Source organism: Lepidochelys kempii, chromosome 8 (assembly GCF_965140285.1).
Source record: "Lepidochelys kempii isolate rLepKem1 chromosome 8, rLepKem1.hap1, whole genome shotgun sequence".
Classification (NCBI taxonomy): domain Eukaryota; kingdom Metazoa; phylum Chordata; order Testudines; family Cheloniidae; genus Lepidochelys; species Lepidochelys kempii.
Window position 1 is genome coordinate 53,188,855 of NC_136387.1, and position 27,247 is coordinate 53,216,101.

Here is a 27,247-nt window from a genome sequence, read left to right on the forward strand (position 1 = left end):
TGGGCAATCAAGAGGGTAAAATTTTACAAGGTTGCCTGGGCTGGACAAAGATAAAGCTTCTAGTTTAAAGAGTTGATTGCTCCCTTTGTTCAGTCCTACAAGCTTTTGAAGACCCATGTGTTTTTACTGCACCTCAAATGGCAATCTGCATTTCACCAACCTCACTACAGTGTGTTGAATTTAGTGAATAGACAGATTTAGCCCTGGTTTAAATAGTGTGTATTGTATTTCATTGGCTTGGTCTGAGGCTAAAATATTTGTTCCTCCATTTGCAGAGAAAAAATGAGACTTTGAGAATTTTTTTGTTTAACCACAAACTTAGAAGAATATTCAGCTTCTTCTAGTTACAATTCCTGCTGGTACCAATGCTTCAGTTTCACATGATGCCTACCAGTAAGGGAGTAGGATGTTGTTGATGGCCTGAGTGGGAGATGGAGCAGAGCTAGTAATCACTGGCATGTTCAGAAGTAGTCATACAAAAATGTAATATTTTCTTCTAAGCTGGGGCAGAAACAAATTGGGGTAAAAGGAGACTTAAAATACAGTGAGGACAGTTAACCATTGGAACAATTTACCCTGGATTGTGGTGGATTCTCCATCACTGGAAACCTAAGATTGAATGGGTTTTTTCTAAAAGATCTGCTCTAGATCAAAAAGGAATTAATTTGGGGAAGTCCTATGGCCTGTGCTATTCAGTAGGAGTTATATTAGATGATCAAAGTGGTTCCTTCTGGTGTAATAATCTATGAATCCCTGATGTTTGACCATCTTAAATTTTACTTATGAGGTGAGGCTTGGGAAGACAGGTGTACTGTTTAATACCAAATAAAGCTTAACTTTGATCATTTGGCAAAAAAGAGGAAACTCAGACCACCACATGCAACTTCTCTTGTTTGGCTGAGGTCAAGTGACAGATCTTCTCCCATCCCCAAGAACAAAGCGAGTCAGAACTTCAATCTGGATTTAGGGCAAAGGGTCTTGTCTCCCCACTGTGTTCTACTAGCTAGACTATGAGGCTCTGGATTAAGAGTACTACCCCTTTCTTGTGGGGTATGTATATTATCTGCTCTTTACCTTAGGATCAGCATAAAGAAGCAGAGAATTGTTTTGGCCTGCAACATGGCATGTATGATATGATTATGCACTTAAATTCTCTCTGGCAGGTGTGTTTTTTATAGAGGGACCAAATGTGTGGCCACTGGTGAGAATCTATCGAGGTGGCTTTCTCCTGATAGAATTCCTCTTCCTCCTGGGCATCAATACATATGGCTGGAGGCAGGCTGGAGTGAATCATGTCCTCATCTTTGAACTCAATCCCCGCAGCAATTTATCCCATCAGCATCTCTTTGAGGTAAGCATAACAAGCCACAAGAGCCACGGTGCATTTTAAACATCAGCAGAATAAATCATCCTGTTTCCTTGGAATGAATGGTAACATAACTATCGAGAGAAGGTTCAGGAAAGGCCAACAAAAATGATTAGAAGTATGGAGCTGCCTCCATATGCGGAGAGATAAATAAGCCTGGGACTTTTCAGCTTGGAAAAGACACGACTAAGGAGGGGATATGGTAGAGGTCTACAAAATCATGACTGGTGTGGAGAAATTAAATAAGGAAGTGTTACTTACACCTTCTCATAACCCAGGAACTAGAGGTCACCAAATGAAATTAATAGGCAGCAAGTTTAAAACAAACAAAAGGAAGTATTTCTTCACCCAAACCACAGTCGGCCCGTAGAATTCTTTGCCAGAGATTGTTGTGAAGGCCAAGATTATAACAGGGTTCAAAAAAGAACTAGATAAATTCATAGAGGATAGGTCCATCAATGGCTATTAGCCAGGATAGGCAGGGATGGTGTCTCTAGCCTCTGTTTGCCAGAAGCTGGGAATGGGTGACAGGCGATGGATCACTTGATGATTCCTGTTCTGTTCATTCCCTCTGAAGCACCTGGCATTGGCCACTGTCAGAAGACAGGCTACTGGACTAGATGGCCCTGTGGTCTGACCCTGTAGGATGTTCTTAAGTCAAGAAAAGGAGGTTACTGATGTGTTACTGATTTCTTTCAGAGTAACAGCCGTGTTAGTCTGTATTCGCAAAAAGAAAAGGAGTACTTGTGGCACCTTAGAGACTAACCAATTTATTTGAGCATAAGCTTTCGTGAGCTACAGCTCACTTCATCGGATGCATACTGTGGAAACTGCAGAAGACGACATATACACAGAGACCATGAAACAATACCTCCTCCCACCCCACTCTCCTGCTGGTAATAGCTTATCTAAAGTGATCACTCTCCTTACAATGTGTATGATAATCAAGTTGGGCCATTTCCATCACAAATCCAGGTTTTCTCACCCTCTGCCCCCCCACACAGAAACTCACTCTCCTGCTGGTAATAGCCCATCCAAAGTGACCACTCTCCTTACAATGTGTATGAAAATTAAGGTGGGCCATTTCCAGCACAAATCCAGTTTTTCTCGCCCCCCCCCCCCTTTTCCAAAAACCACACACACAAACTCACTCTCCTGCTGGTAATAGCTTATCCAAAGAGACCACTCTCCTTACAATGTGTATGAAAATCAAGGTGGGCCATTTCCAGCACAAATCCAGGTTTTCTCACCACCACCACCCCCAAAAAACACACACACACAAACTCACTCTCCTGCTGGTAATAGCTCATCCAAAGTGACCACTTTCCCTACAATGTGCATGATAATCAAGGTGGGCCATTTCCAGCACAAATCCAGGTTTTCTCAGCTTCCCCCCCCCAACACACACACACAGACTCACTCTCCTGCTGGCAATAGCTCATCCAAACTGACCGCTCCCCTTACAATGTGTATGATAATCAAGGTGGGCCATTTCCAGCATAAATCCAAGTTTAACCAGAACGTCTGGGGGGGTGGGAGAGGGGTAGGAAAAAACAAGGGAAAATAGGCTACCTTGCATAATGACTTAGCCACTCCCAGTCTCTATTTAAGCCTAAATTAATAGTATCCAATTTGCAAATGAATTCCAATTCAGCAGTTTCTCTCTGGAGTCTGGATTTGAAGTTTTTTTGTTGTAAGATAGCGACCTTCATGTCTGTAATTGCGTGACCAGAGAGATTGAAGTGTTCTCCGACTGGTTTATGAATGTTATAATTCTTGACATCTGATTTGTGTCCATTTATTCTTTTGCGTAGAGACTGTCCAGTTTGACCAATGTACATGGCAGAGGGGCATTGCTGGCACATGATGGCATATATCACATTTGTGGAATGTGCAGGTGAACGAGCCTCTGATAGTGTGGCTGATGTTATTAGGCCCTGTGATGGTGTCCCCTGAATAGATATGTGGGCACAGTTGGCAACGGGCTTTGTTGCAAGGATAGGTTCCTGGGTTAGTGGTTCTGTTGTGTGGTATGTGGTTGTTGGTGAGTATTTGTTTCAGGTTGGGGGGCTGTCTGTAGGCAAGGACTGGCCTATCTTCCAAGATTTGTGAGAGTGTTGGGTCATCCTTCAGGATAGGTTGTAGATCCTTAATAATGCGTTGGAGGGGTTTTGGTTGGGGGCTGAAGGTGACGGCTAGTGGCGTTCTGTTATTTTCTTTGTTAGGCCTGTCCTGTAGTAGGTGACTTCTGGGACAGACAGAACCTGGATTTGTGCTGGAAATGGCCCACCTTGATTATCATGCACATTGTAGGGAGAGTGGTCACTTTGGATGAGCTATTACCAGCAGGAGAGTGGGGTGGGAGGAGGTATTGTTTCATGGTCTCTGTGTATATAATGTCTTCTGCAGTATGCATCCGATGAAGTGAGCTGTAGCTCACGAAAGCTTATGCTCAAATAAATTGGTTAGTCTCTAAGGTGCCACAAGCACTCCTTTTCTTTTTACTGATTTGATTATAGTGATGAAAGCAACTCTTCCTTGGGCTCTATAATATGGAATTCAGAATTTTCTTAACTTCGTTTCTCTCCTCCATCTTTTATTAGATTGCTGGATTCCTTGGGATGTTGTGGTGCTTGAGCCTGCTGGCATGTATATATGGCAAATTCACCCATGTCCCTATGCAGGTGAACCCACTCATCTTGTATGGATTCATGTTGCTTTTCCTCATCAACCCCACCAAAACTTTGTATTACAAGTCCCGGTTTTGGCTGCTCAAACTGTTGGTAAGTCTGGAACCTCGTACAAATTCAAGAGAAACTGATGTGGGTAATTGAACTTAAGTAGTTGAAGTGTGTCCAAATACATCACTAATTTTCAGACTTGGAAGTGTAGGCCACACAATTTTATGCATGCTTTGATTCAATAGTACTCAAGCAAGTCCGTGCGTAAAGAATTAGACGTGTATTTGTTGAGCATAGAGTTACAGAAGTTACTCTCAGTCTTTGTACTATTTCTGTTATGCTCTTCATACCAAGGGTATGTACACACACACAAAAATAAGCATATGTGGTGTATGCATGCACATACAAATGTACCATATAGCTTTCCTCATGTCTCAGTCATGCTCACTGTATCTCTTCCCTAGCAAAGTAGTTTGGGTAACATTACAAAGGGCTGCAAAGCAAAACTGACAGAATGCTGTTTGCCCAAACTGAAAATGGGCCAATACTCAAATAGAGTATTCATGGGTGGCAGACTATAGCTGAGGTAACTTTCCTTTTATAATAACTAGTTGAAACTACTTTTTCAACATTTCTTTTCTATACTTGTTCTGAATGAGAGAGATTAATATTTTAGTATTGGCTATTATTTCCCTAGTAACAAAAATCTGTAAAAAATGAATGGAAACATATGCTAATGCAATATTAAGATTATAAATGTAAACATCAAACCAGTAGTTTTCAGCCATCTTGACCCAGGGATCTCTTTCCAGTTTTTCCCAGAATGCATATACCCCTGCCGCCACACCATATGCCCACACACCCTTTAATTTTCATTACTTTTAATCAGATTGATTCTGTCATCTTTTCACTCTTGCTGTTACTGCTGTGAAGGCTTGGGTTCTGTCTGGGTTTCTTAGAAGACTTGAAATTTTCTGGCTAAATAATTTTTTGCTCAATTTGCACTGTAAAAATACTGAGTGATTTGCAGGAGGGAGGATTAAGGCCGTATAGGTGGGTCCTGGAGTATCCTCCTCTGTGGAATTATTTTGCTAACACTTGCTAAATATTTTTTAAATGGTGCTATCTGGAACAATTCAAAGATAAGACATAAAATTGGTTTTCAGCATGAACATGTATATGAATATACAAGTAGACATTAAGTGTATTCAGATTTTGTTTATATACATCTTATTTTAATCTTTAAGGGTTCAATTTTCTAATAGTTTTAACATGCTGAGTCCCTGCTCCTTTTATGCTCCCTTCTTTTCCTTTTCCCTTTCATCATTCAACAGATCACCCTCTCTCTTACTCACAAGTGCTTTTTCAGATGCAATCTTGCTCCTTTCTCCTCCCCTCCTTTCTTCAGTCCCTAGCCTGGCCACCTGTATTACTGCCGCCTTATCTGAGGGAAGCTAGGCTAGTCTCCAGCCTCCCCCTCCCACACTCCATCCCCATTGGAAATAAATTAGCAGGGAGTTTATTAGGGTCCATCCTGGTTCAGTTTTTGCCTTCCGTTGAGGAACAGAAGACATCTCTCACCTCCAGATGCTCTGCAACATAAACTAGTTATATTTCACTCTGACACAAAGGCGGGGTTTTCCAGACCAATATTAGTTCTTGAAGGGAATACAACACTTTTTTCCATAAAAGGAACTATAATTGGTTTTATTTCTGTGGGGAGTGATTGTGTGGGTTCCAGTCTCTCAATTATAGCATTATTGTGGCACCACTAGGATAGGCACAGTGAAACATATTGGCATGATAGAGCTAGAAAGGAAGCACTCGAAGTCTTCGCAATGACAGCAGCTTTGGAAATTCTGCACAAAGTCAAAGGACCTCACACAGTTGTGCCCATAAGGTAGTAAATGAGACTTTTTTCCCCCCTGTAGTCCCCCATCACTGAAATAACAAGCTCTGATTCATGCATGGCAGGTTACCTGCACAGCTTCTTAGCAGACAGATTGCACATTTTGCTTCACATTAAGCATTGCAACTGCTGTGTGTAAGTTAATGAACAAAGACTAGTTGATGGACTACATTGGGAGTGATGGTGGCAAGCGGAGATAACACAATAATGAAATGAATTGAGCTAGCAAAACTATTAAAATATAAAAAAGCAACTTCTGCAATTATTACTGCAATAACCAGAGTTCACAGGTGCAATCTAGTTAATAGTTTTCTTTGTAAGAAACCTTGGAGGTTGACACATCTACGTGAATCAGAAAAGCTTGCCCCTTGTGACTAATTGGAATCTGAAGGAGAGAAGCCACTTATACAAAAGGTTTCTAATGCACAAATCTCATTGCCCATTTTGACACTAACAATAGACACTTAGTCCCATTTATTTATCTTGGGTACAAATTCAAAACTATGTATTTCATTAGCTTCATCCAGTATATTCTGTGCCTTTGGACAACTCTCTGGGCTGGTATACACAACTTTTTTACCGCTTTCACTATATCTATTTAGAAATAGATTGTGGTATAATCCACCCATTGTGTGAACAGTGACATTGGTATGGCATTTGCATCAGAATAGTTTTTCTTTATTTCTATCCAAATTTATTGAAATTTGCTGTATGTTATAAGCATCTTTATATGGGTGTACCTGTGTCCATGCTAGAGGTTGTAGTGAATTAATCACCTCTCTGTCTAAACTGATATAGTGAAAGAACAAAAACTTTGTGTATAATAGCACTTTGGCTGTGAACTCAGTAAGGCATAGTGAACTGACACCTACAGGCTTGAGGTCTCTTAAGGAGAGATGGCTCACAAAATGCAAGATGACCTTAATGTTGCAAAATAATACAGTACATTTAACTATATGTAAGGCCAAAAAGCAAACAGACCACATGAAAGAATAGCTATAGGGGCAATTTATGTTCACCCAGATATTATCAAAGAGGGGTTCTGACTACATAAGAATTTTTTATGAGTTAGCCAGGAAAGATCCCTCCTGGCCATATTAGAGCTCATTCTGCTAGGGCTCGAGCAGTTTACCTGAGATATGTAGAGCAGCGACGTGGTGCTTGATTCACCCATTTACCTAGCACAGGCCTCCAGATCAGATGCCAGTATTGCCACATAGCTGAACCCTTCAGCTGAGAACGATTGTCCCTAACTCTCATGTGCTTCTTCTTGGGCTTTGTGATGTGCATTGTCCTAGAGGAACACAGCTGTGTCTCTAGTTCACACACTGAAATGTAGTCTTTAAAGTAGCTGTGGCTTGATCCATTCATTGCTTTGAAGATTAGGACCAAAGTCTTAAACTGGCATCAGAAACTGACTAGGAGCCAGTGGAGAGACTTGAGCAAAGCCCTGATGTGCTGTGTTCTGTTTTCTTCCAGTGTCTGCCCTGCATATTAATAGTAGAAACCTTTTACTCCTCTACAGATCAGTTTTACCCAGTGTTTTCTTAATAGAAAGCTTCATAAATGTCTGAACTGCAGGACAATACTGGTGTTATCTTTTAGTTACTATAACTAACCAGTCAGGGTCAGTTGTAATCAAAGGTAACGGAGCATGAACATTGCCTGCTTTGAAAGGAGTGTAACTGCTGTCAAGCCTTGGAGGGAAAGTAGGCTGGGATGGAGAGGGAGTCTGATTAATATTTGACAGTTAAAATTTCCTCTGCTTTTTTAATGTAACCCTTTAAACTCTTGAGGGATTTGGGGGCCCTACATTAAGGTTGAACACTGCAGACACATGGTCTTAGGGGTTGGTATACGAATCTCAGTCAAGGTCAGATTAGAGGCCAAGATAGTGGTCCTGGACCTAGTGGGTGTCTGGTGTGGAATGGGGAAGAAGCATACTAAGATGTGCAAGTGGTTATGGTGGAAATACTGGGGAGGAGGGGTCAGAAGCTATTGTCAGTGTCATAGATTGGGAAAGATTGGTTACATAGCACACTCTTAAGTGGGGATTGTGAGTTTCTTTGGAGAATCTTGGCTCTCGCTTTGAAGAGATTAAAAAACTCAGGCCAGCCAGAAGGGAAAGGCTGTGAATAACTGAACACAAGGGGAGGAAATGGATGTCTGAAAGAGGAAATGTTATGCTCAGTTCTTGTGAGCGACGGGGAAGTTCTATGCCAGGAGGAGTGATGAAATGGCAGATCTTTGGGGGGAGCAGTGTGATATTTCATGTTAATTCAGCACAGTCTCATCTCCTGCCACTGTACTGTCAGTCTGCTCTATTAATATCTTTCATGCTAACTTCATGCTGTTTTAATTCCCAGTTCCGGGTGTTCACAGCCCCCTTCCATAAGGTAGGCTTCGCAGATTTCTGGCTGGCCGATCAGCTCAACAGCTTGGCTGTGATACTTATGGACCTGGAGTACATGATCTGTTTCTACAGCTTTGAGCTCCAGTGGGACAACAGTGCCGGACTGTTGGCAGATACAGGTATAGTAGTGATGAAGATGTGATGGTAACAAATATGTATGAACACTTTGCCCAATAGTCCAGGAACATTGATACAAACTGAACATTTCAATAGGCAGATTATCTTTCTGTCCTTTAGCAAAAATTCTCCCAGTGACATAGGAAACTCATCCCATCATAAAACACAGCCCTAGAAATTTTATTCTCCCATCCCTTACTGCCCTATTTTCCAATCCATTCGTCTGGTATAACCTGCTTCTGTGACTGGGATGACCTGTGTTTTTCAAAACTTGTTTGCCAAGATTTTGAGGTGTTCTTTGGCAGAGGAAAGACACAGCAGTTTTCCAGGCTTGGCTGGCAGTTTTTCATACTCTTTTCCAACCATGCAATCACAATTAGCCTTTTGTTGCTGCTTAGTGTTAGTGATTCATAGAAGCATTGCAAAGCTGATTACCAAGCATTCAGGGTTTATGGGGAAATAGTCTCATGAGGATTTTTTCCCCTAAGGGCTCTTCTCCTGAGGGTCTTCCATATTCCTAATACAATTGTGTGGGTTCCTTTCTGTTTGATCTGTGCTTTCCAGACTATTTCTTCCAGGTCCTATGTTTCAATGTTGTCTTTTCTTCTGGATGGAATGGCAGGAACTTTCTCAGAGCTCATTGGTGCCATTCATTATTCAATTACAGTTGGCATTGAGAGAGACAAGGGCTATGCACACTGCCTCCACATCATTACTAGCTTGGAGAGCAAGAGACGATATCTAAATTTTAACTCTGGTCTTCCCCATGGCAAAACATTATCTTATGCCTCTGGACGAGTCCACAGTCATTGTCTTTCCATTTTAACCAGTAACCACTGACAAATCATTTTGACAGTGGGCCTTCAGCATATATTGAGAGAACTTGAAGCCTGTTTTCTGCATACATTAGCATTACTTTCTATTCCTCCAGTCTTGCCTACTTCAGAACCTTCCACCTGGTTGTATTAAGGCTGCATTCTAAGGGTCTTTTCCCTGTAAGCATTAGAATTAAATTAAACTGTTTAAAACAAAAAACTGTGTATACTAAAGTTTTCTGCATCAAACTAAAAAGTGGAATAAGAACACAGTTTCCCCTGGAAGAAATACTGATTGATCGATCTGAGGGAGTGAACAAATTCTGTATATTGATCACCTGATGTTTTTCAGGTGTGCTGAGCACATTTTGGAAATTAAGCCATAAATGACTAGATATTCACTTGTGTAAGAATGTAACAGACTTTGGAATTTACACTTAACTCGTCGATTTTTCTGCCTTTTCCCCGTTACTTATTGGCAAAAATCATTGCACCCCTAAAAATGGGATTTTCTTATGCTAATTGGTGATGTGACCATATTAGGAAACCAACTCAAATCGGTTGATAGTTATAATTAAAGGGACACATTCAACTTGAAATCTACATGGCGAGATCCACACAAACAGGAGAAACATTGAAATTAAGTATACACGGTGCTATCAAATGCACAAAGTAAATAAAATAAAACAAAAGATTTTTTCCCCTATGCTTTCATTGATAGTAATCTTACTTGCTATGTGTAACAATACTAGGTTTTAAAATTTTCTAACTGCAGTGTGTTGTTTCAGCTGTCTCTCTTTAAACCCGAGCAGTGATCTCTCCTGTTATTGAAGGAAAGGGGTTTGGATCACCTTTCCTTGACTGAAACACCTGGTTGTGGGATTGAAAATGTTGAGATGCTAAATATAGATGCAAGTGCAAAGCATTGTGAATTGCACCGTTGCTTAGGATATTACAATTGCTGCTTCCAAAAGCTTAGTTTCACTCATCACTTCAAGGAAGGTAGAGGAAGTGAAACAATTGGAAGGGAATGAGAGAAGAAATTAAGTATTTTGTTTCCATGTCCACTGAAACATCTCTTCTCTTGTAGGTGATCAGATTTGTAACAGCTACTCCTACGGTGTGCGAGCAGTTGTCCAGTGCATCCCTGCTTGGTTGCGTTTTATCCAGTGCCTGCGCCGTTACCGTGACACCAAACGGGCCTTTCCTCATCTGGTTAATGCTGGCAAATACTCCACCACCTTCTTCATGGTGACATTTGCAGCCCTTTACAGCACTCACAAAGGTATTGGATTTAGTTATTTCACAAAACTTTGCAGAACCTCCTGCTGTCTTTTGTCAGTTTCTGCTCCTCAGTCATCTTTTCTCACAGTGGTGCTAACGTTTATAGAGAGAAAACAGGATTATGGATAGAGCCCTGCAAATCCATGGGTATCTGCTTTAATCCATGGACCATTTTTTTGGATAGCCGCTCAGATGCAGATACAAATTGTATATCCACACAGGGCTCTGACCATAACAGATTCACCAGAATGGAGTAGCTGCTGCTGTTACCCAGCCCCCAGGCTCCAGCTCCGCTCTCTGAATTGCACAGCAGCGGGTATAGCCCACTGGGTATTCTGGTAGTTGTAGTCCCCAGCTTGCTTGGACGGAGGAGGTAAACTACAACTCCTAGAAGGGAGTGAGCCTAGTGCCATTTTAAAAGAGGTATGGTGTGTGATTTAAATTAGCAGGCAGCAAGGACCCTGTGCTATGAGGGGGAGAGTAGTTATCGACACTCTCTGCCTGGGACTGGTCTGCATGCATTACTGCTCCTGCAGCTGCCTAGGGGTGTCTGAGCTTCCAACCCCTCCCCCCTCGGAGGGTGGCGCGACACGCAAGGGCCCAGGAGTGTAGCCTTCCTACCCAGAGTGGGGAACGAGGGATGGTGGGGGAAGGAGCAGGTGGTGGGGCAAGCGGTGTCCGGGGAGAAGTGGGCGGCGGTTGGGGGCTTGGCAGAGCCCTGCATCACTGTCAAGGGCACTGGAGCCCTCCTAAAAGTGGGGGGCTGGGGAGCTCGCCCTCCTGCCCAGAATGGGATGGGACTGAAAGCAGCCCCCTACCAGCCCCCAGGTCTCCCACCAAGGGCAAGTGGAGGGACCCCGGCTCCTCACAACTATCCACATGGCTCTCCCCGATCTGGCTCTGGCTGGCGGCGGGGGCTTCGGAGCTGCAGCTTGGCCATGATAAGAGCCAGGCGGGCAGCTGTGGGGAGCCGCAGCGGCCCTCCACCTGCCCTGGGTGGGGGGCCCGAGCAGCCCCCAGCCTGTGTCCCCACCGCCCCTACGTTCCCCAGGGCAGGTAGAGAGTCTGCAACTGCATGCTGGCTCCTCACAGTTGCCCGCCCGGCTCTTATCATGGGTGGGCTGCAGCTTCAAGGCCCCCACACCGTGGCTGGAGCAGGGCAGGGAGCTGGTGCGGAGTTGCAGACCCTCAACCTGCCATCAGCCGGGTGGGGACACAAGCCAGGGGCTGCTCTGAGCCACCGTTGTGCAACCCCCCTCTTCCCACCACCACCACCACCACAATAGGCAGGTTGAGGGTCCGCTGCAGCTCCCCACTGCTGCCCAGGTTCCCCGGCAGGGGTCACTTCTCATCTTGCGGGGAAGAAGTGAAGGGGGCAGGGTCTGCCCTGGTGAAAAGTGGAAGTGCCCTGGCCCCCCGGGTTCCAGCACCACTGGTCACTGCTGCATGGTGAACTATGGAGCTGTAAATTAGAGCCTTGCAAATCCATGGATATCTGCATCTGCGGATTCAGATATCCACCGACAACTTTTGTGGATCATGTGCGGATACGCATTTTTGTATCCGCGCAAGGCTCTAATTATGGATAGTACAAATTACATTCTTACCTCACCTCTTATTAAAAGGGTGACTGCTATAAAAGGTAAGAGAATACAGCAGAATTGAGGCACTGTGGATTGAATTACAGTAAATAACATTGTTTTAAAAAATGCATTGATAACTTTGATATCAGTTCATCCCACTTTTGGCACTGATTGAATCTTCCACTGCAACTGATGACTCCTCAGTGAAATAGGACCAGTCTGTAGCATTGATTCATGTATAGTATGATGCAGGCTCAGATAAACTTTCATCAGTTCAGTTCATTTTCTTCAATTTTCCTTCATAATAAAGTATAGTGATCTATTTAAAAGTAGTAGGATTTGTCCCCAAGAGTGGGAATTGAGAACTCAGTTTCCCATTCATATGAATATGAAATGTTTTCTTTTGGGTGGGGGAATGCAATTTTTTAATCAACAGCACTGTACTGTGCATTGTACTGCACGCTGTCTACCATCGTGAGAGAGGCATTTCAAAATTTCATTTGAAATTGTTGATCTATTCAGTGTAATTATAATGGGGCTTAAACGTAGTCCTTGGAGAATTTTAAGGGGAGGGTCAAAGGTTACTAGTGATAATGAGGCCGTCTCTTTCCCCTTCAGAAAGAAAATTCTGAAACACTAAGAAATTTCCCATCCTTTTCTTTCTGTGAATAGACACTAATTTTTGACTCTCTAGATGTGTAAGGAAATGGACTGAGCTCCTACTTTATGTAGTAGTTACCAGTTCCTTGGTATTCAAGGGCTACTGTCAGAGATCAAACTGAACAGAGCTGGTCCATTATTTAGGAAGGTAGGGGAGTGTGTCTTGTGCTAGGAAAAAGCCTCCTCTGGGTTTCATGTATATTTTTATCCCTTTTCCTTCTCAAGCTGGTGGGGAGTTGTTTCCAACCCATTTCACTGCCAATTGAGCTTTCTGATCCCTCAAGTTCCCTATCTCCGTGGAAACTGCAATTATTACTTGATTCTGCTCTTGTTGTGAAGGAAAAAGCTTTTAGCTCCTGCACTTCAGGCAGTCACCCTGTCTTTCATTGTTCTTTCTCCCCCAAGTCCCATGTCAGTCCAAAGCTTTATATTTTCCACTGAAATAGATGTCTGCTGTATCTACAGAAATTAGCAACAATATACACTTGTGAGGTAGTTACTCATCCATGTGTATGGTCAAGGCGATTGATAGAGAAATCAGAAAAATATACAAAGCTTCCTTCTAGCTGTCCTAGTAGGATGTTTCCTTCAGGTGGACACCAGGTTTAATAGAAAACCTTGCTGGTGCCAAGAGTTGGTGCTAGTTGGAAGTGGACTGGCATCTGGGAAATAATACAAATAAAACACAAGCCTTGAGCAATGTTGATGGCGTATAACGATGTATTAGTACAAGCTGTCTGAAGACTGAAAGTCAAACAATATTCATGAATGTATTTTGTATCCAAAGGTATATGCATGCTTCTCTTGGGGGGTGTTAAGTAGTAGACTTTGTCACGGCTGATAGCCGTCATGTTTGACTCCTCTGTCTGTCTCCCACCGTCACCTCCACAAAGACTATTCCCCCTAATAGTTAAGATATTCCCCTAGTGGGTTTTTTTTCTTCTGCTTTTCCCAGTCTGAGGCTGCAGTCTAATTAAAATCCCTTGCTCCTAAGCTAGGCAATCAAACAACAAATCTAGGATGTAAGGCTTGCAATTAATGCTTCTGATGTGAACCTGCCATACCTTCATTCAGGAGGACTGATTAAGTTTTTCACCATTAAGGGCGTTCCAAAATAGTCACTCTTATGAAGAGGGAGGAAATTGGTTGGGGGCAAGCTCAAAAATACGTGCTTGTAAAATATGCCTGTTTAATATAAGTTGGAGCTCTTCTTAGTCCCCTTGAATTTTGCACCTGTACCAATATCACTGACGGCAGGTTTCATTGCTACTGTGTATAATTTTACGTCTCTCTTCAAATCTGACACTTGGTCATAATGAGGTGTTTACATATCATAGAGACAGGGCCTGTTCAGATTGCTAGTTTAAACAAGGGCTACCCTAGAACACATCGTCTCATCCTTGGCATAGGGGAGGTGAATTGAGAAGATAATACTGTCATTTAAGGTTATTTGATTTTTGAAAAACAGAAATGGGCCACAGCTGAGGATGGGCAGAAACTGTTCTCACTCCAGTTTTCCAATCTCACCTCTCTCCAGCCATGTTCCTTCCCTCTTGCCCCGACGGCTCTTCTCTTCCATGCAACCTGGTGTTCCCCAACCCTTTATCAAAGGACCTCAGGGCCCAGCTGTCTCTGCTCGGCTCTGGTGAAGAAGTTACTACAGCCTTCTGGCCACACCCTGTTAATACCAGACACTTCTTTAAGGAGTGTCCCTATCAGTGCGCCCCTGTGCCTCTAATCAGAGATTTTAGGTAGCAGTGTCTGTTCAGCCTGCACGTGCGCTCTCCCTCCCTCATAGTCTACCTCAAGGCTATCCAACACTGTGCAGGTGAACCGCACTCAGTTCCTTCTCAATCACTCTTGGCCTGCAAGGGAGCGAGGAGTGAGCAGTTGTCCTTCCTTATCTGCATCATTAGCATATATAGTAATTGTTTTTTTCTTTTGTTCTCCTTAAAAGTTAGTGTTTTCTTTTTACCCCTTGTGTTTTAAAAAAAAAAAAAAGAAAGAATTTCAGTTTGTTTCCCACCCTCTTCCAGGGGCATTTAGAAGACACTAAGTTCTTTCAAGTTTAAAAAAAAAAATTTAAATGGAAGAAGAAACTCAAAATCCTACAAAAAAGGGAAACTAGGTCAAATTGCTGAGTTGCCCAGTCGCTCTGGGGAAACTCTCGGCTGGCCAACGACTCAGCTTGGGAGCTTGGAGCCCTTTTTCTCGAGCCTTTGCAGGGGGAATGTGCTGGTCTTTTCGGCAACTCTACCCCCTTCGAAGTTGAAGGCTCTGATGATGATCCAAAGTCAGCACATACCCTGGAGACTGAAATGCCTTCTCCATAAGGAGGAGTGTTAACTTCAGTGCCCTGTTCTTGTGAGATCTCAGCTTTAGCTGGTGACAGAGGGAGCATTTCTGAGGGATATGGGACTCTCCCAGAAATGGTTGTAGGGGACAACCTTGGTTCAAGTGATCATGAGCTAATTCAGTTCAAACTGAACGGAAGGATGAACAAAAATAAATCTGCAACAAAGGTTTTTGATTTCAAAAGGGCTGACTTTCAAAAATTAAGGAAATTAGTTAGGGAAATGGATTGGACTGAAGAACTTATGGATTGAAAGGCAGAGGAGGCCTGGGATTACTTCAAGTCAAAGCTGCAGAAGCTATCGGAAGCCTACATCCCAAGAAAGGGGAAAAAATTCAGAGGCAGGAGTTGTAGACCAAGCTGGATGAGCAAGCATCTCAGAGAGGTGATTAAGAAAAAGCGAAAAGCATACAGGGAGTGGAAGACGGGAGGGATCAGCAAGGAAAGCTACCTTATTGAGGTCAGAACAAGTAGGGATAAAGAGAGAGAGACTAAAAGTCAAGTAGAGTTGGACCTTGCAAAGGGAATTAAAACCAATAGTAAAAGGTTCTATAGCCATATAAATAAGAAGAAAACAAAGAAAGAAGAAGTGGGACCGCTAAACACTGAGGATGGAGTGGAGGTTAAGGATAATCTAGGCATGGCCCAATATCTAAACAAATACTTTGCCTCAATCTTTAATAAGACTAATGAGGATGTTAGGGATAATGGTAGCATGACAAATGGGAATGAGGATATGGAGGTAGATATTACCATATCTGAGGTAGAAGCGAAACTCTAACAGTTTAATGGGACTAAATCGGGGGGTCCAGATAATCTTCATCCAAGAATATTAAAGGAATTGGCACATGAAATTGCAAGCCCATTAGCAAGAATTTTTAATGAATCTGTAAATTCAGGGGTTGTACCATATGATTGGAGAATTGCTAACATAGTTCCTATTTTTAAGAAAGGAAAAAAGGTGATCCGGGTAACTACAAGCCTGTTAGTTTGACAACTGTAGTATGCAACGTCTTGGAAAAAATTTTGAAGGAGAAAGTAGTTAAGGACATTGAAGTCAATGGTAAATGGGACAAAATACAACATGGTTTTACAAAAGGTAAATCGTGACAAACCAACCTGATCTCCTTCTTTGAGAAAGTAAGAGATTTTTTAGACAAAAGAAACGCAGTGGATCTAATTTACCTAGATTTCAGTAGGGAGTTTGATACCGTGCCACATGGGGAATTATTAGTTAAATTGGAAAAGATGGGGATCAATATAAAAATTGAAAGATGGATAAGGAATTGGTTGAAAGGGAGACTACAGCGGGTCATACTGAAAGGTGAACTGTCAGGCTGGAGGGAGGTAACCAGTGCAGTTCCTCAGGGATCGGTTTTGGGACCAATCTTATTTAATCTTTTTATTACTGACCTCGGCACAAAAAGTGGGAGTGTGCTAATAAAGTTTGCGGATGATACAAAGCTGGGAGGTATTGCCAATTTAGAGAAGGACCGGGATATCATACAGGAGGATCTGGATGACCTTGTAAACTGGAGTAATAGTAATAGGATGAAATTTAATCGTGAAAAGCATAAGTCATGCATGTAGGGATTAATAACAAGTATTTTAGTTATAAGCTGGGACGCATCAATTAGAAGTAACGGAGGAGGAGAAGAACCTTGGAGTATTGGTTGACCACAGGATGACCATGAGCCGCCAATGTGATATGGCCATGAAAAAAGCTAATGCAGTCTTGGGATGCATCAGGCGAGGTATTTCCAGTAGAGATAAGGAGGTGTTAGTACTGTTATACAAGGCACTGGTGAGACCTCATCTGGAATATTGTGTGCAGTTCTGGTCTCCTGTGTTTAAGAAGGATGAATTCAAACTTGAACAGGTACAGTGAAGGGTTACTAGGATGATCTGAGGAATGGAAAACCTGTCTTATGAAAGGAGACTCAAGGAGCTTGGCTTGTTTAACCTAACCAAAAGAAGGTGGGCCAGACAGACCTTGAACTGGACTCCCATTCTATAATGAGCCCATGCAGAGAGCTGAGCACCAGAGTGACTTCTGGTGCTAAGCAGATGGGCTGCTGTGCTTTACACCATCTGGAGCTTTTTTAGGGCCTGTGGCTTCATTCCTAGGCACATTAAATTACCCTACTCAAGCCTAGAGATCACAAACGTGCATATCACCATAGCCAGGTCTGTGTTCCATAGCTTGGGGCACAATCTTCTGGCCAGACACAGGGAAGGGGGCATTCTTTGCCACCACAGCTAGCTGGGCATCCTGTAGCACTGAGAAGTCCAAAAGGGCTTGTAAGTGGCAGACCAATTTAATCTGAGGCCAGATGCCCCAGATCGTGGGTGAGACTATAGGAATGGGAGGCTCTTCAAAGCATTTCCCTCTTGCTACCATCCTTGCCTCATTCTTGCCTAGGTTAAGCTTCAGCCAGCTGCTCTTCTATCCAGGTGCTGGTTTTGGATAGGCACTGGGAAAGCTAGAACATTGTGACATCTATCTTTGTGGGAGAGGTGAGATATAGGGCTGGGTACTGCTGGCACGCCTATACAAAGCTAGGACTGAGCCTTGCATAACTCTTTAGCTGAGGGCTTTGGAGGTGCAGGGAGTGTTGACCTTCTGGGTTTGGTCTAAGACCTGAGCAATTTTTAGGGCATGTCCTTTCATTCCTGCAGCTTCATGAAAGTAGGGCAAGAGTATTGCCTATCTGGTGACCAAAGACAGGCTTTCAATCCATACCGCCGGTGATCTCGCCAAGACGAGCAATTGCAGAAGCTAGGACTTCTTTAGCCTGGTATGGAGAGGAGCTGAGGATTCAGATGAGGTATGGAACAGACCAGGTCACTCAATTAAATTAATGGCCAATAATTTAAAAACAAATCAAAGGAAATATTCCTTTATGTAGCACTTAGTCACCCTGTGGAATTCACTGCCATGAAGTCACATCCTGTTATTGACATCCTGTTACTGATATTAGCTATGGCAGCATTAATTACGCTTGTCATTAGAAAAGATAAGATTGAGGCGAATCAAATCTCCTGCTACAGAGCATATGCTGGGCACCCCAGCGGTCAGGCAGGAAGGCGTTGGCCACCTGCAGCATTGCACAGTGGTGAGCCTTGGGGGAGGGTGGGTCTCATCAGACAGGGGCACTACCAGAGGCAGGACGCTCTGAGTGGTGTGGCAGGTTCTCCATTCTCAGATGAAAAGCGATAGATAAATCTATGGTGCCACCACCCCTCAAACTGGGGATGTTCTGTGCTCAGTCGTAACATTTACCTCACAGGGTGGGGCCAGAAGAGAGTGATGGAAACTGCCATGAGGTGACCAACCAGGAATCAAAAATTTTCCCAGGGGGCTTTATATCAGCTGTGATTTCCCTTCAAGGCTCCTGTTAAGGCAACACACTGCTTTGTTCCCCAGCCACACCAGCTAACTTCCAGCAATTACATGAGAAATAATATTTGAGCCACTGGCCTGTTTTGGGTCTTTTGTTCCCTTTTCCTGAAAACCTGTGAGCAATTAACACTGGCTCAAAGAAAACAAGTGCTTTAGCAGTGCTGTTACAGCAAGCAAGGTGAGCTATCAGGCTGGAGGGAGGTTACCAGTGGAGTTCCTCAGGGATTGATTTTGGGACCAATCATATTTAATCTTTTTATTACTGACCTCAGCACAAAAAGTGGGAGTGTGCTAATAAAGTTTGCAGATGATACAAAGCTGGGAGGTATTGCCAATTTAGAGAGAGACCGGGATACCATACAGGAAGATCTGGATGACCTTGTAAACTGGAGTAATACTAATAGGATGAAATTGAATAGTGAGAAGTGTAAGGTCATGCATTTAGGGATTAATAACAAGAATTTTAGTTACTAGCTGGGGATGCATCAATTAGGAGTAATGGAGGAGAAGGACCTTGGAGTATTGGTTGACCACAGGATGACTATGAGCCGGCAATGTGATATAGCCGTGAAAAAAGCTAATGTAGTCTTGGGATGCTTCAGGCGAGGTATTTCCAGTAGAGATAAGGAAGTTTTAGTACCGTTATACAAGGCACTGGTAAGACCTCACTTGCAATGCTGTGTGCAGTTCTGGTCTCCCATGTTTAAGAAGGATGAATTCAAACTGGAACAGGTACAGAGAAGGGCTACTAGGATGATCCGAGGAATGGAAAACCTGTCTTATGAAAGGAGACTCAAGGAGCTTGGCTTGTTTAGCCTAACCAAAAGAAGGTGGAGGGGAGATATGATTGCTCTCTATAAATATATCAGAGGGATAAACACCGGAGAGGGAGAGGAATTATTTAAGCTCAGGACCAATATGGACACAAGAACAAATGGATATAAACTGGCCATTGGGAAGTTTAGACTTGAAATTAGACAAAGGTTTCTAACCATCAGAGGAGTGAAGTTCTGGAATAGCTTTCCAAGGAAAGCAGGGGGGGCAAAAGACCTATTAAACTCGATATGTTTATGGAGGAGATGGTATGATGGGATAACATGATTTTGGCAATTAATTAATCTTTAAATATTCGTGGTAAATAGGCCCAATGGTCTGTGATGGGATGTTAGATGGGGTGGGATCTGAGTTACTACAGATGATCATCTAGTCTGACCACCTGCACGATGCAGGCCACAGAATCTCACCCATGCACTCCTGCGATAAACCTCTCACCTATGTCTGAGCTTCTACCCCCACCCTCCACCCCAACGGCTGTATTGGGATCCTTGGGCGACATACACATCCTACATGTCACGGCCATCCATTGTGTCTCAGAGAGAGTCCACCCAATGGTCTACAGCCTTGCTGTCAGGAGCTCCTGAGCCAGGGGAGGAGGAAGCTTTTGCAGAACAGGAAGGAGGACTAGAAGGGGAGGCCACCCCTTCAGCAAACTTCTGCTTGTCTCCACCAGATGAGGCTGTAATGTCCACCCCCTGCCGTCACTAGCTGATGATTTTAAGAACTTGCAGGCTTTTAGAAAGAGGGTGGTGGGTGAGCTGCAGATTCCCCTACAGGAGGGGACAGATACACATTACAAGCTGGTGGATATTTTGCACACCTCCTCCTTGTCCAGAATTGCCCTCCCAATTAATGAGGCGATTCTAGATCCTGCCAAAGTCATCTGGCAGACACCAGCCTCCATCGCACCAATCTGCAACAGAGCCAACAAAAAATACTACATCCCTCCCAAAGAGGTAGACTTCCTGTTTTAACATCTGCAACCCAACTCCGTCATCATAGTGGATGCGGTTAATGCACAAAGCAAGTAACATCACACCAAATCAACCTCATACGGTCAGGACTGGAAGAAGCTAGATCTCTTGGGAAGGAAGGCGTATTCGTCACTGATGTTGCAGTTTAGAGTCATGAACTACCAAGCTGTCGTGGTCAAATATGATTTTATTAATTATGGGAAACTCCATGCGTTTCTGGAACATTTGCCAGAAATGCAAAAGGAGTGGTTTCAGGCCATTGTCAGAGATGGTCAGTTAATAGCCAGAACCAGCGCTACAGATGGCACAGGTGCAGCCAATATAACAGCCAATTCAGTCTCTACAGCAGTGGTAATGAGGTGGGCTTCTTGGCTACATCTTTTCAGGTTGCCCAAAGAGTGCAGGGGACAGTGGAAGATCTTCCGTTTGAAGGGCCCAAGCTCTTTGCAGAGAAAACAAACTCTTCTCTCCACACCTTGAAGGATTCCCAGGCCACATTACACTCCCTGGGGAATCTATGCTGCGGGACAGAAGAGAAGAGAGAGCCCTCAGCCACAGCACAGGTCACAACCTCCTTAGTACTCTCTGTCTCAGCACTATTATGAGCTGCAGCATAAGAGGCTGAGGGTTCAAACGCAGAAGCAGTCAGCACCCCAATCCACAACCTCTCAGACCGCCTCATCTAAGCACTTTTGGCAGGTTGGTCGAGGGCCTGAACAATTGTATCTTGCAACATCAGCTGCCCTCTACACACCTGTCACGCCCCTTCGGAAGTTGCCTGGTCTTCTTTCACTGCAATTGGGAAAATACGATCTCCGACATATGGGTCTTGGAGAGTATTTCAAAGGGTTATGCCATTCAGTTCATGCCCCATTCCCACCCTCCTTCCCCATCCCTCTTCAGGAACCCTTCTCACAGGAAACCTACTTCATCAGGAAATAGATCATCTGTTATGCCTAGGGGTCACAGAACCAGTCCTGGTGCAACTCAAGGGCAAAGGGTTTTATCCCATTATTTCCTGATCTCCCAGGCAAAGGGAGGTTGGAGGCCCATTCTAGATCTAAGGGCATTAAACAAATACATGAAGATGCAAAAGTTCAAGATGGTCATGCTAGTAGCCATTATTTCAGCTCTAGAGCAAGGAGATTGGTTTTTGGCCCTCGACCTACAAGATGCCTACTTCCTCATCTCGATATGACCATCTCGTAGGAGATTCCTATGGTTTACCTTTGGGCAGAACCATTATCAGTATAGAGTGCTCCCATTTAGCCTCTCGTCCGCACCAAGGGTATTTTCCAAGGTTCTCTCCATCGTAGCAGCACACCTACGAACGTTGGGCATTGTTACCTACTTAGATGACTGCCTCCTCAGGGCTCCCTCATTCAAGGGTGCCTAACGAGCCACCCAGATGATCATGTGCACATTTGCACAGCTGGGCCTACAGCTCAACTTACAAAAATTGACACTGACCCCAGTATAGTGACCAAAGTTTATCAGTACCGACCTTGCCGCAGTTCTAGTGAGGTTGCTCCTCCCACTACAGAGACTCACCACCCTCACAAGTCTCAGAGACAGGACAGGCCAGCCCCCAAACATTGGCCAGGGACTTCTTCCAGCTGCTAGCTCATATGGCAGCATGCACCTTTGTCACCCCATGTGCCCGGATGTTCATGAGGTGTCTTCAGATGTGGCTCAATTCTGTCTAGTCCTTGAACAGGGACAGACTAACCAAACTGCTATCATAGTTCTCTGCAGTTCCTGGACTGGTGGAAAGGCTCATCCAGTGTCTGAGCAGGCATTCCATTTGTACAGCTGCCACCAATGCTGACTCTAATGATGGATGCCTCCCTATTAGGCTGGGGAGCTCACCTACCTGACCACAAGGTTCAGGGGCTGGAACAGACAAACAATCTACACAGAGTAGAGAAAGTCCAGTTAAAACTGTAGGAAGTTCTGTGAATGTCTGAAGGTCCTTGCTTTGGCTGCTTCTGCATGCGATGGATTCTGAGGTATCCCAAATTGCATTCTGTAGTTCACAGGAGGTTAGCAAGCCTAATTCAATACATTAACTGATGGATAGCGTTGTATTAAATTCAGGCCCTATCCAGGCATAGCAGTATATGATGGTAGTAGGTTGGGGGAGAAATAGGAGAGCCATTCATAAGATCAGCCATACTGGATCAGACCAGTGGTCCGTCAAAGCCAGTATCCTGTCTTCTGACAGTGGCCAGTGCCAGATGCTTCAGAGGAGATTAACAGTATAGGCCAATTCTGAGTGACCCATCCCTTGTTATGCGGTTTCAGCTTGTCTAAGATTAAACAAGGTGTTGCATCCCTGACCATCTTGACTTCATGAACTTATTTAATTTTTTTTTAACCCAGTTATACTTTTCTCTTTCACAACATCCCATGGCATCCACAAGTTGACTGTGTGTTGTCTGAAGTAGTACTTCCTTTTGTTTGTTTTAAAGCTACTGCCTATTAATTTCATTGGGTGACCCATAGTAGTTTTCGAGTGCTTGTTCACGTCCATTCCACATTAGGTATGCGCGCGTTGCACACATGAGCGTCAAACTTTTTCCCATAGCGGCTCCTGGCGGGGCCCCTGAGTGGCACCACTGCACAGTGCATATATACCCTTGCCGCCCGACCCCCTCCAGTTCCTTCCTACTGTCTGTGACGGCATTGGAACAACCTCTCTATTGGATGAGAGCAGTCCCTTAGCCTTTCTCATAGATTGCTGTTATCAGTTAGTTAGCATACCTTTGTTGCGGACGCTTAAGTGATTAGGTGCTTGGAGGTTTCCAGCACCCACCTCAGGCCGCGGGGCATGCCGCAGGCCCACGGGTTTAAGGCTTGCGCCACATGCCGCAAGCTTACGCCAGTTAGTGACCCCCACGGCTCATGTCTGTGTTGCCTGGGGGAAGAACATCAAATTGAGCGTTGTAAAATTTGCAAGGTGTTCAAGCCAAGAACAGAGAAAGAAAGAGACTTTTGTTTAAAGCAGTTGTTGATGGAGGCCGCATTGCAGCCACCGGGCCCGGAGCGCCCAATGCCGGCTCTGGCTTCCTCAGTGCGTAGTGCCCCGGAGCCGTCGGGAGACCCGACATCGGCTAAACGCTGAAAGCTGCCAGTCCCAAAGCGCCAGACTAGGCCCCAGCACCGTTTGTCCTCCCCGGTGCGGCCCATGGTGCAGCCCAAAGGAAGGCGTGGACGTTCCCCGCAGAGGAGGCCGGCGCCTTCCAAGGCCCCGAGCACCGATAAGAGCGGGAAGGCTGCTGCACCGGCGCTGGCACCGGTGGCTTCAGCACCACAAGCCCCACCGAGCCCAGGCCTAAGTGAGCCCAGTGCGGACGATGGGCTCGACGACTTAATGGATCAGCCCTCCAGGCCTGGCACCTTTGAGGTGGCAAAGGACCTCACTGAGCTGTCGGCAACGAGCCCCCTCCCGTACAGGGAGAATCCTTCTGCACCCATGCCACGGGTGCCGTCGAGGGGTAAGCCGGCAATGGTGTGCCGTTCGAGGACACCGTCCCGGCATTGCCCCGGAGTTGGTCCCGGTCGAGCTCCACATCTGCTAACTCCCAGTTACCCACAGCTCAGAAGGAAGTCGCGGTACCGGGAGTGGGTTGGTGCGAGGAAGTCACGGAAGAGGCACAACGCTCTCCGGCACCGATTAGAGACAGGCACCGGGAGGAGTTGAGACGGCCCTCGCCGGAGGACTCCCGCAGATGCCGATCCCGGTCCTGAGAACACCGGTGCCGGTCCCGGGGATATCAGTACCGGTTTCGCTCCCGTTCCATTAGGAGCCACTCGTCAGCCACCCGCCGGCACAGATCGTCAGCACTGCCATGGCCTTTGCAATCAGCGTCACTGCAGTCCAGCACCAACTCCGGCCGTTAGTTACTCGCACTGTGCTCTGGACAGCAAGGACCCTCAGACAGGGTGGCACCCCCAATGGGGGCCACCAGGTCATTGGCCCTTCTAGACTCCTTGGGCCTATCAATAGCACCAAGGCGAACTACTCAGTACAGCAGTCCCGGTCCCCGCACCAACGCCCGATGGCACCGGAAGCTACAGTATCCAGGCCTCCAGCATCCCCCCAGGATAAACCGGAGAGACTAGCACTGAGTCTGGTGCCGCCCTGAGGTCTCCCGCCCTGGCCCGAGCCGGAGGCCCCTCCCATGGGAGAAGGGGAGCAGGAGGACCAGCCAGAGGGGGTTGAGCAGCTGCTAACCTCCTCGTCATCCCCGGATGAGGTGCTGGCGGGAACAGCGGTGTCCGGCCCTCCACCCATAGACTACAGAGCCCACCAGGAGCTATTGCGTAGGGTCGCCCAGAACTTGGGGTTACAGACCGAGGAGATGGTTGAGCAGGAGGACCCCATGGTAGACATTTTGAGCCCCAAAGGTCCATCTAGAATAGCGCTCCCACTCATTAAGACCATCCAGTCGAATTATAAGACTATATGGCAGACCCCGGCCTCCAGCGCTCCAACGGCTAAAGGTGTGGAGCATAAGTACTTTGCCCCATCAAAGGGCTACAAAGTCCTGTTCTGCCACCCAAGTCTGTGCTCCCTGGTGGTCTCTGCGTTGAGTGAAAGGGAGTGCCATGGACAACAGGCCCTGGCACCTAAGGCCAAGGAGTCAAAACGCCTGGACCTTTTTGGCAGAAAGGTGTACTCGTCAAGGGGCCTTCAGTTGAGGATCGCTAACCAACAGGCCATCCTCAACAGGCGTAATTTTAACTCCTGGGCAGCAGTGGGTAAGTTTAAGGACAACCTCCCACAAGATTCCCAACAGGAGTTTACGGCCCTGGTGGACGAGGGCAAGGCAGTAGCTAAGACCTCTCTCCAGGCCTCCCTGGATTCAGCAGGCGTGGCGGACAGAACAATCGCGTCGGGGGTGGTCATGAGGCACTCGGCGTGGCTGCAGGAGTCAGGCCTTCTTCAGGACCTCCCTTTGAAGGGTCAGCGCTCTTTTCGGACCAGATGGACGCAAGGCTGCATAGCCTCAAGGACTCAAGGGCTACACTTAAGTCACTGGGTATGCACACCCTGGTGACGCAGAGGAAGCCCTTTAAGCCGCAGTCTCCCCCTCAGCGCCAGTACCAGCCTCATCATAGGCATGAACCTTACCGTAGGCGAGGCAGGGATAACAGGCAACAGCACAATAATAACAACAATAATGCGCTGGGTTAAAACCACGGTCAGCACAAATCCCAGCTGGGCACTAAGCCAGGCTTTTGAAGGTGCGCTCGAGGACAGTGTATCAGACCAGTCACCGGATCCGTCCACTTGTTTCCTGAACTGCCTGGCCTGTTTCTTCCGTGCATGGTCCAGCATTATGTCGGACTGTTGGGTCTTACGCACGGAACGGGTACTTGCAGCAATTCTCTTCCCTCCCACCCCCCTTCCCCGTCCCTCTGCAGGGACCCCTCTCACGAGCAACTCCTAGAGGAGGAGGTTCGCTCGCTGCTGGAGGCGGGGGTTGTAGAGGCAGTGCAGCATGGCCTAAGGGGGAAAGGTTTCTACTCCCGGTACTTCCTCATCCCCAAGGCCAAAGGGGGCCTTCGCCCCATCCTAGACCTGCACGGGCTCAACAAGTTCCTGGTCAAGGCCCGGTTCTGCATGGTCTCTCTGGGCACTATCATCCCTTCCCTGGATCTGGGAGGCTGCTACACAGCCCTCGACATGAAGGACGCGTACTTTCATATTGCCATCCACCCAGCACATCGGTGGTTCCTGCGCTTCACCGTGGGCCAAGAACATGACCAGTTTGCGGTTCTCCTGTTTGGTCTAGCTGCGGCCCCAAGGGTGTTCGCAAAATGCATGGCAGTGGTGGTGGCCTTCTTACGGAGGCAGAGGGTCCACGTTTACCCATACCTCGATGACTGGCTCCTGACCGGTCAATCCGAAGCGGAAGTGCAGGGCCAAGTGGAGGTGGCCCTGAGATTGTTCCGCGAGCTGGGGCTCCTGGTCAACGTCCCCAAGTCCACTCTCGTGCCCACACAGAAAGTGAAATTCATAGGGGCTGTCCTGGATGCGGTGCAGGCCAGGGCAAGCCTTCCGGTATCCCAGTTCCGGGCTATCCAGCAAGCGGTGGCCTCCCTGTGCCAGTTTCCAATGACAACAGTCACATGCTGCCTGCGGCTCCTGGGCCACATGGCAGCATGCATGTATGCACGCACATGGTCACACATGCCAGACTGAGACTCAGGACTCTGCAGGCGTGATTTGCTCGGGTGTACCGCCCAGGCAGGGACCCCCTGGACTTGGTGGTGACAGCCCCAAGGGATGTGGTGGCAGTCCCAGCCTGTGGTTTGCGAAGGCATCCCCTTTGCTGCCCCACAACCGGACCTGACGCTGGTGACGGATGCGTCAGACCACGGATGGGGGGGCTCACCTGGGGGACCTGAGGGCTTGTGGTCCGGAGCAGAGCGGTCGCTCCATATCAACGTGAAGGAGCTCAGGGCGGTTCGTCTCACCTGCCAGACCTTTCACACCACTCTGAGTGGTCACAGTGTGACAGTTCTGACAGACAACACTACTGCCATGTTTTATATAAATAAGCAGGGTGGGCCCATTCCTCGCCCCTCTGTCGCGAGGCTCTCCTCCTCTGGGACTTCTGTGTAGCCCACGCCATTCACCTCAAGGTGTCGTATCTCCCAGGGGTGCGAAACAAGCTGGCGGACTACCTCAGCAGGTCATATCTCACTCACGAGTGGACGCTCAGAGCGGACGTTGTGCTTTTGCTCTTCCGCAGGTGGGGGTTTCCCTAGGTAGACCTGTTTGCCACCAGGGCCAACGCCCAGTGCCCGCGGTTCTGCTCGTTCCAGGGCCACAGCCCGGGC

At 46.2% G+C, this 27,247-nt stretch overlaps 1 protein-coding gene across 3 annotated transcripts in view; it reads left to right on the plus strand.

Moving 5' to 3' along the window:
• The window catches only part of XPR1 (xenotropic and polytropic retrovirus receptor 1), a 242,870-nt gene that overhangs the window by 181,921 nt on the left and 33,702 nt on the right, over positions 1–27,247 (plus strand). For all 3 annotated transcript variants that reach the window (XM_073356577.1, XM_073356578.1, XM_073356579.1), the window contains 4 exons: positions 1,164–1,351; positions 3,970–4,149; positions 8,323–8,488; positions 10,392–10,586. In XM_073356577.1, the coding sequence (XP_073212678.1) occupies positions 1,164–1,351; positions 3,970–4,149; positions 8,323–8,488; positions 10,392–10,586 (729 nt within the window). The remainder of the gene's footprint in view (positions 1–1,163; positions 1,352–3,969; positions 4,150–8,322; positions 8,489–10,391; positions 10,587–27,247) is intronic.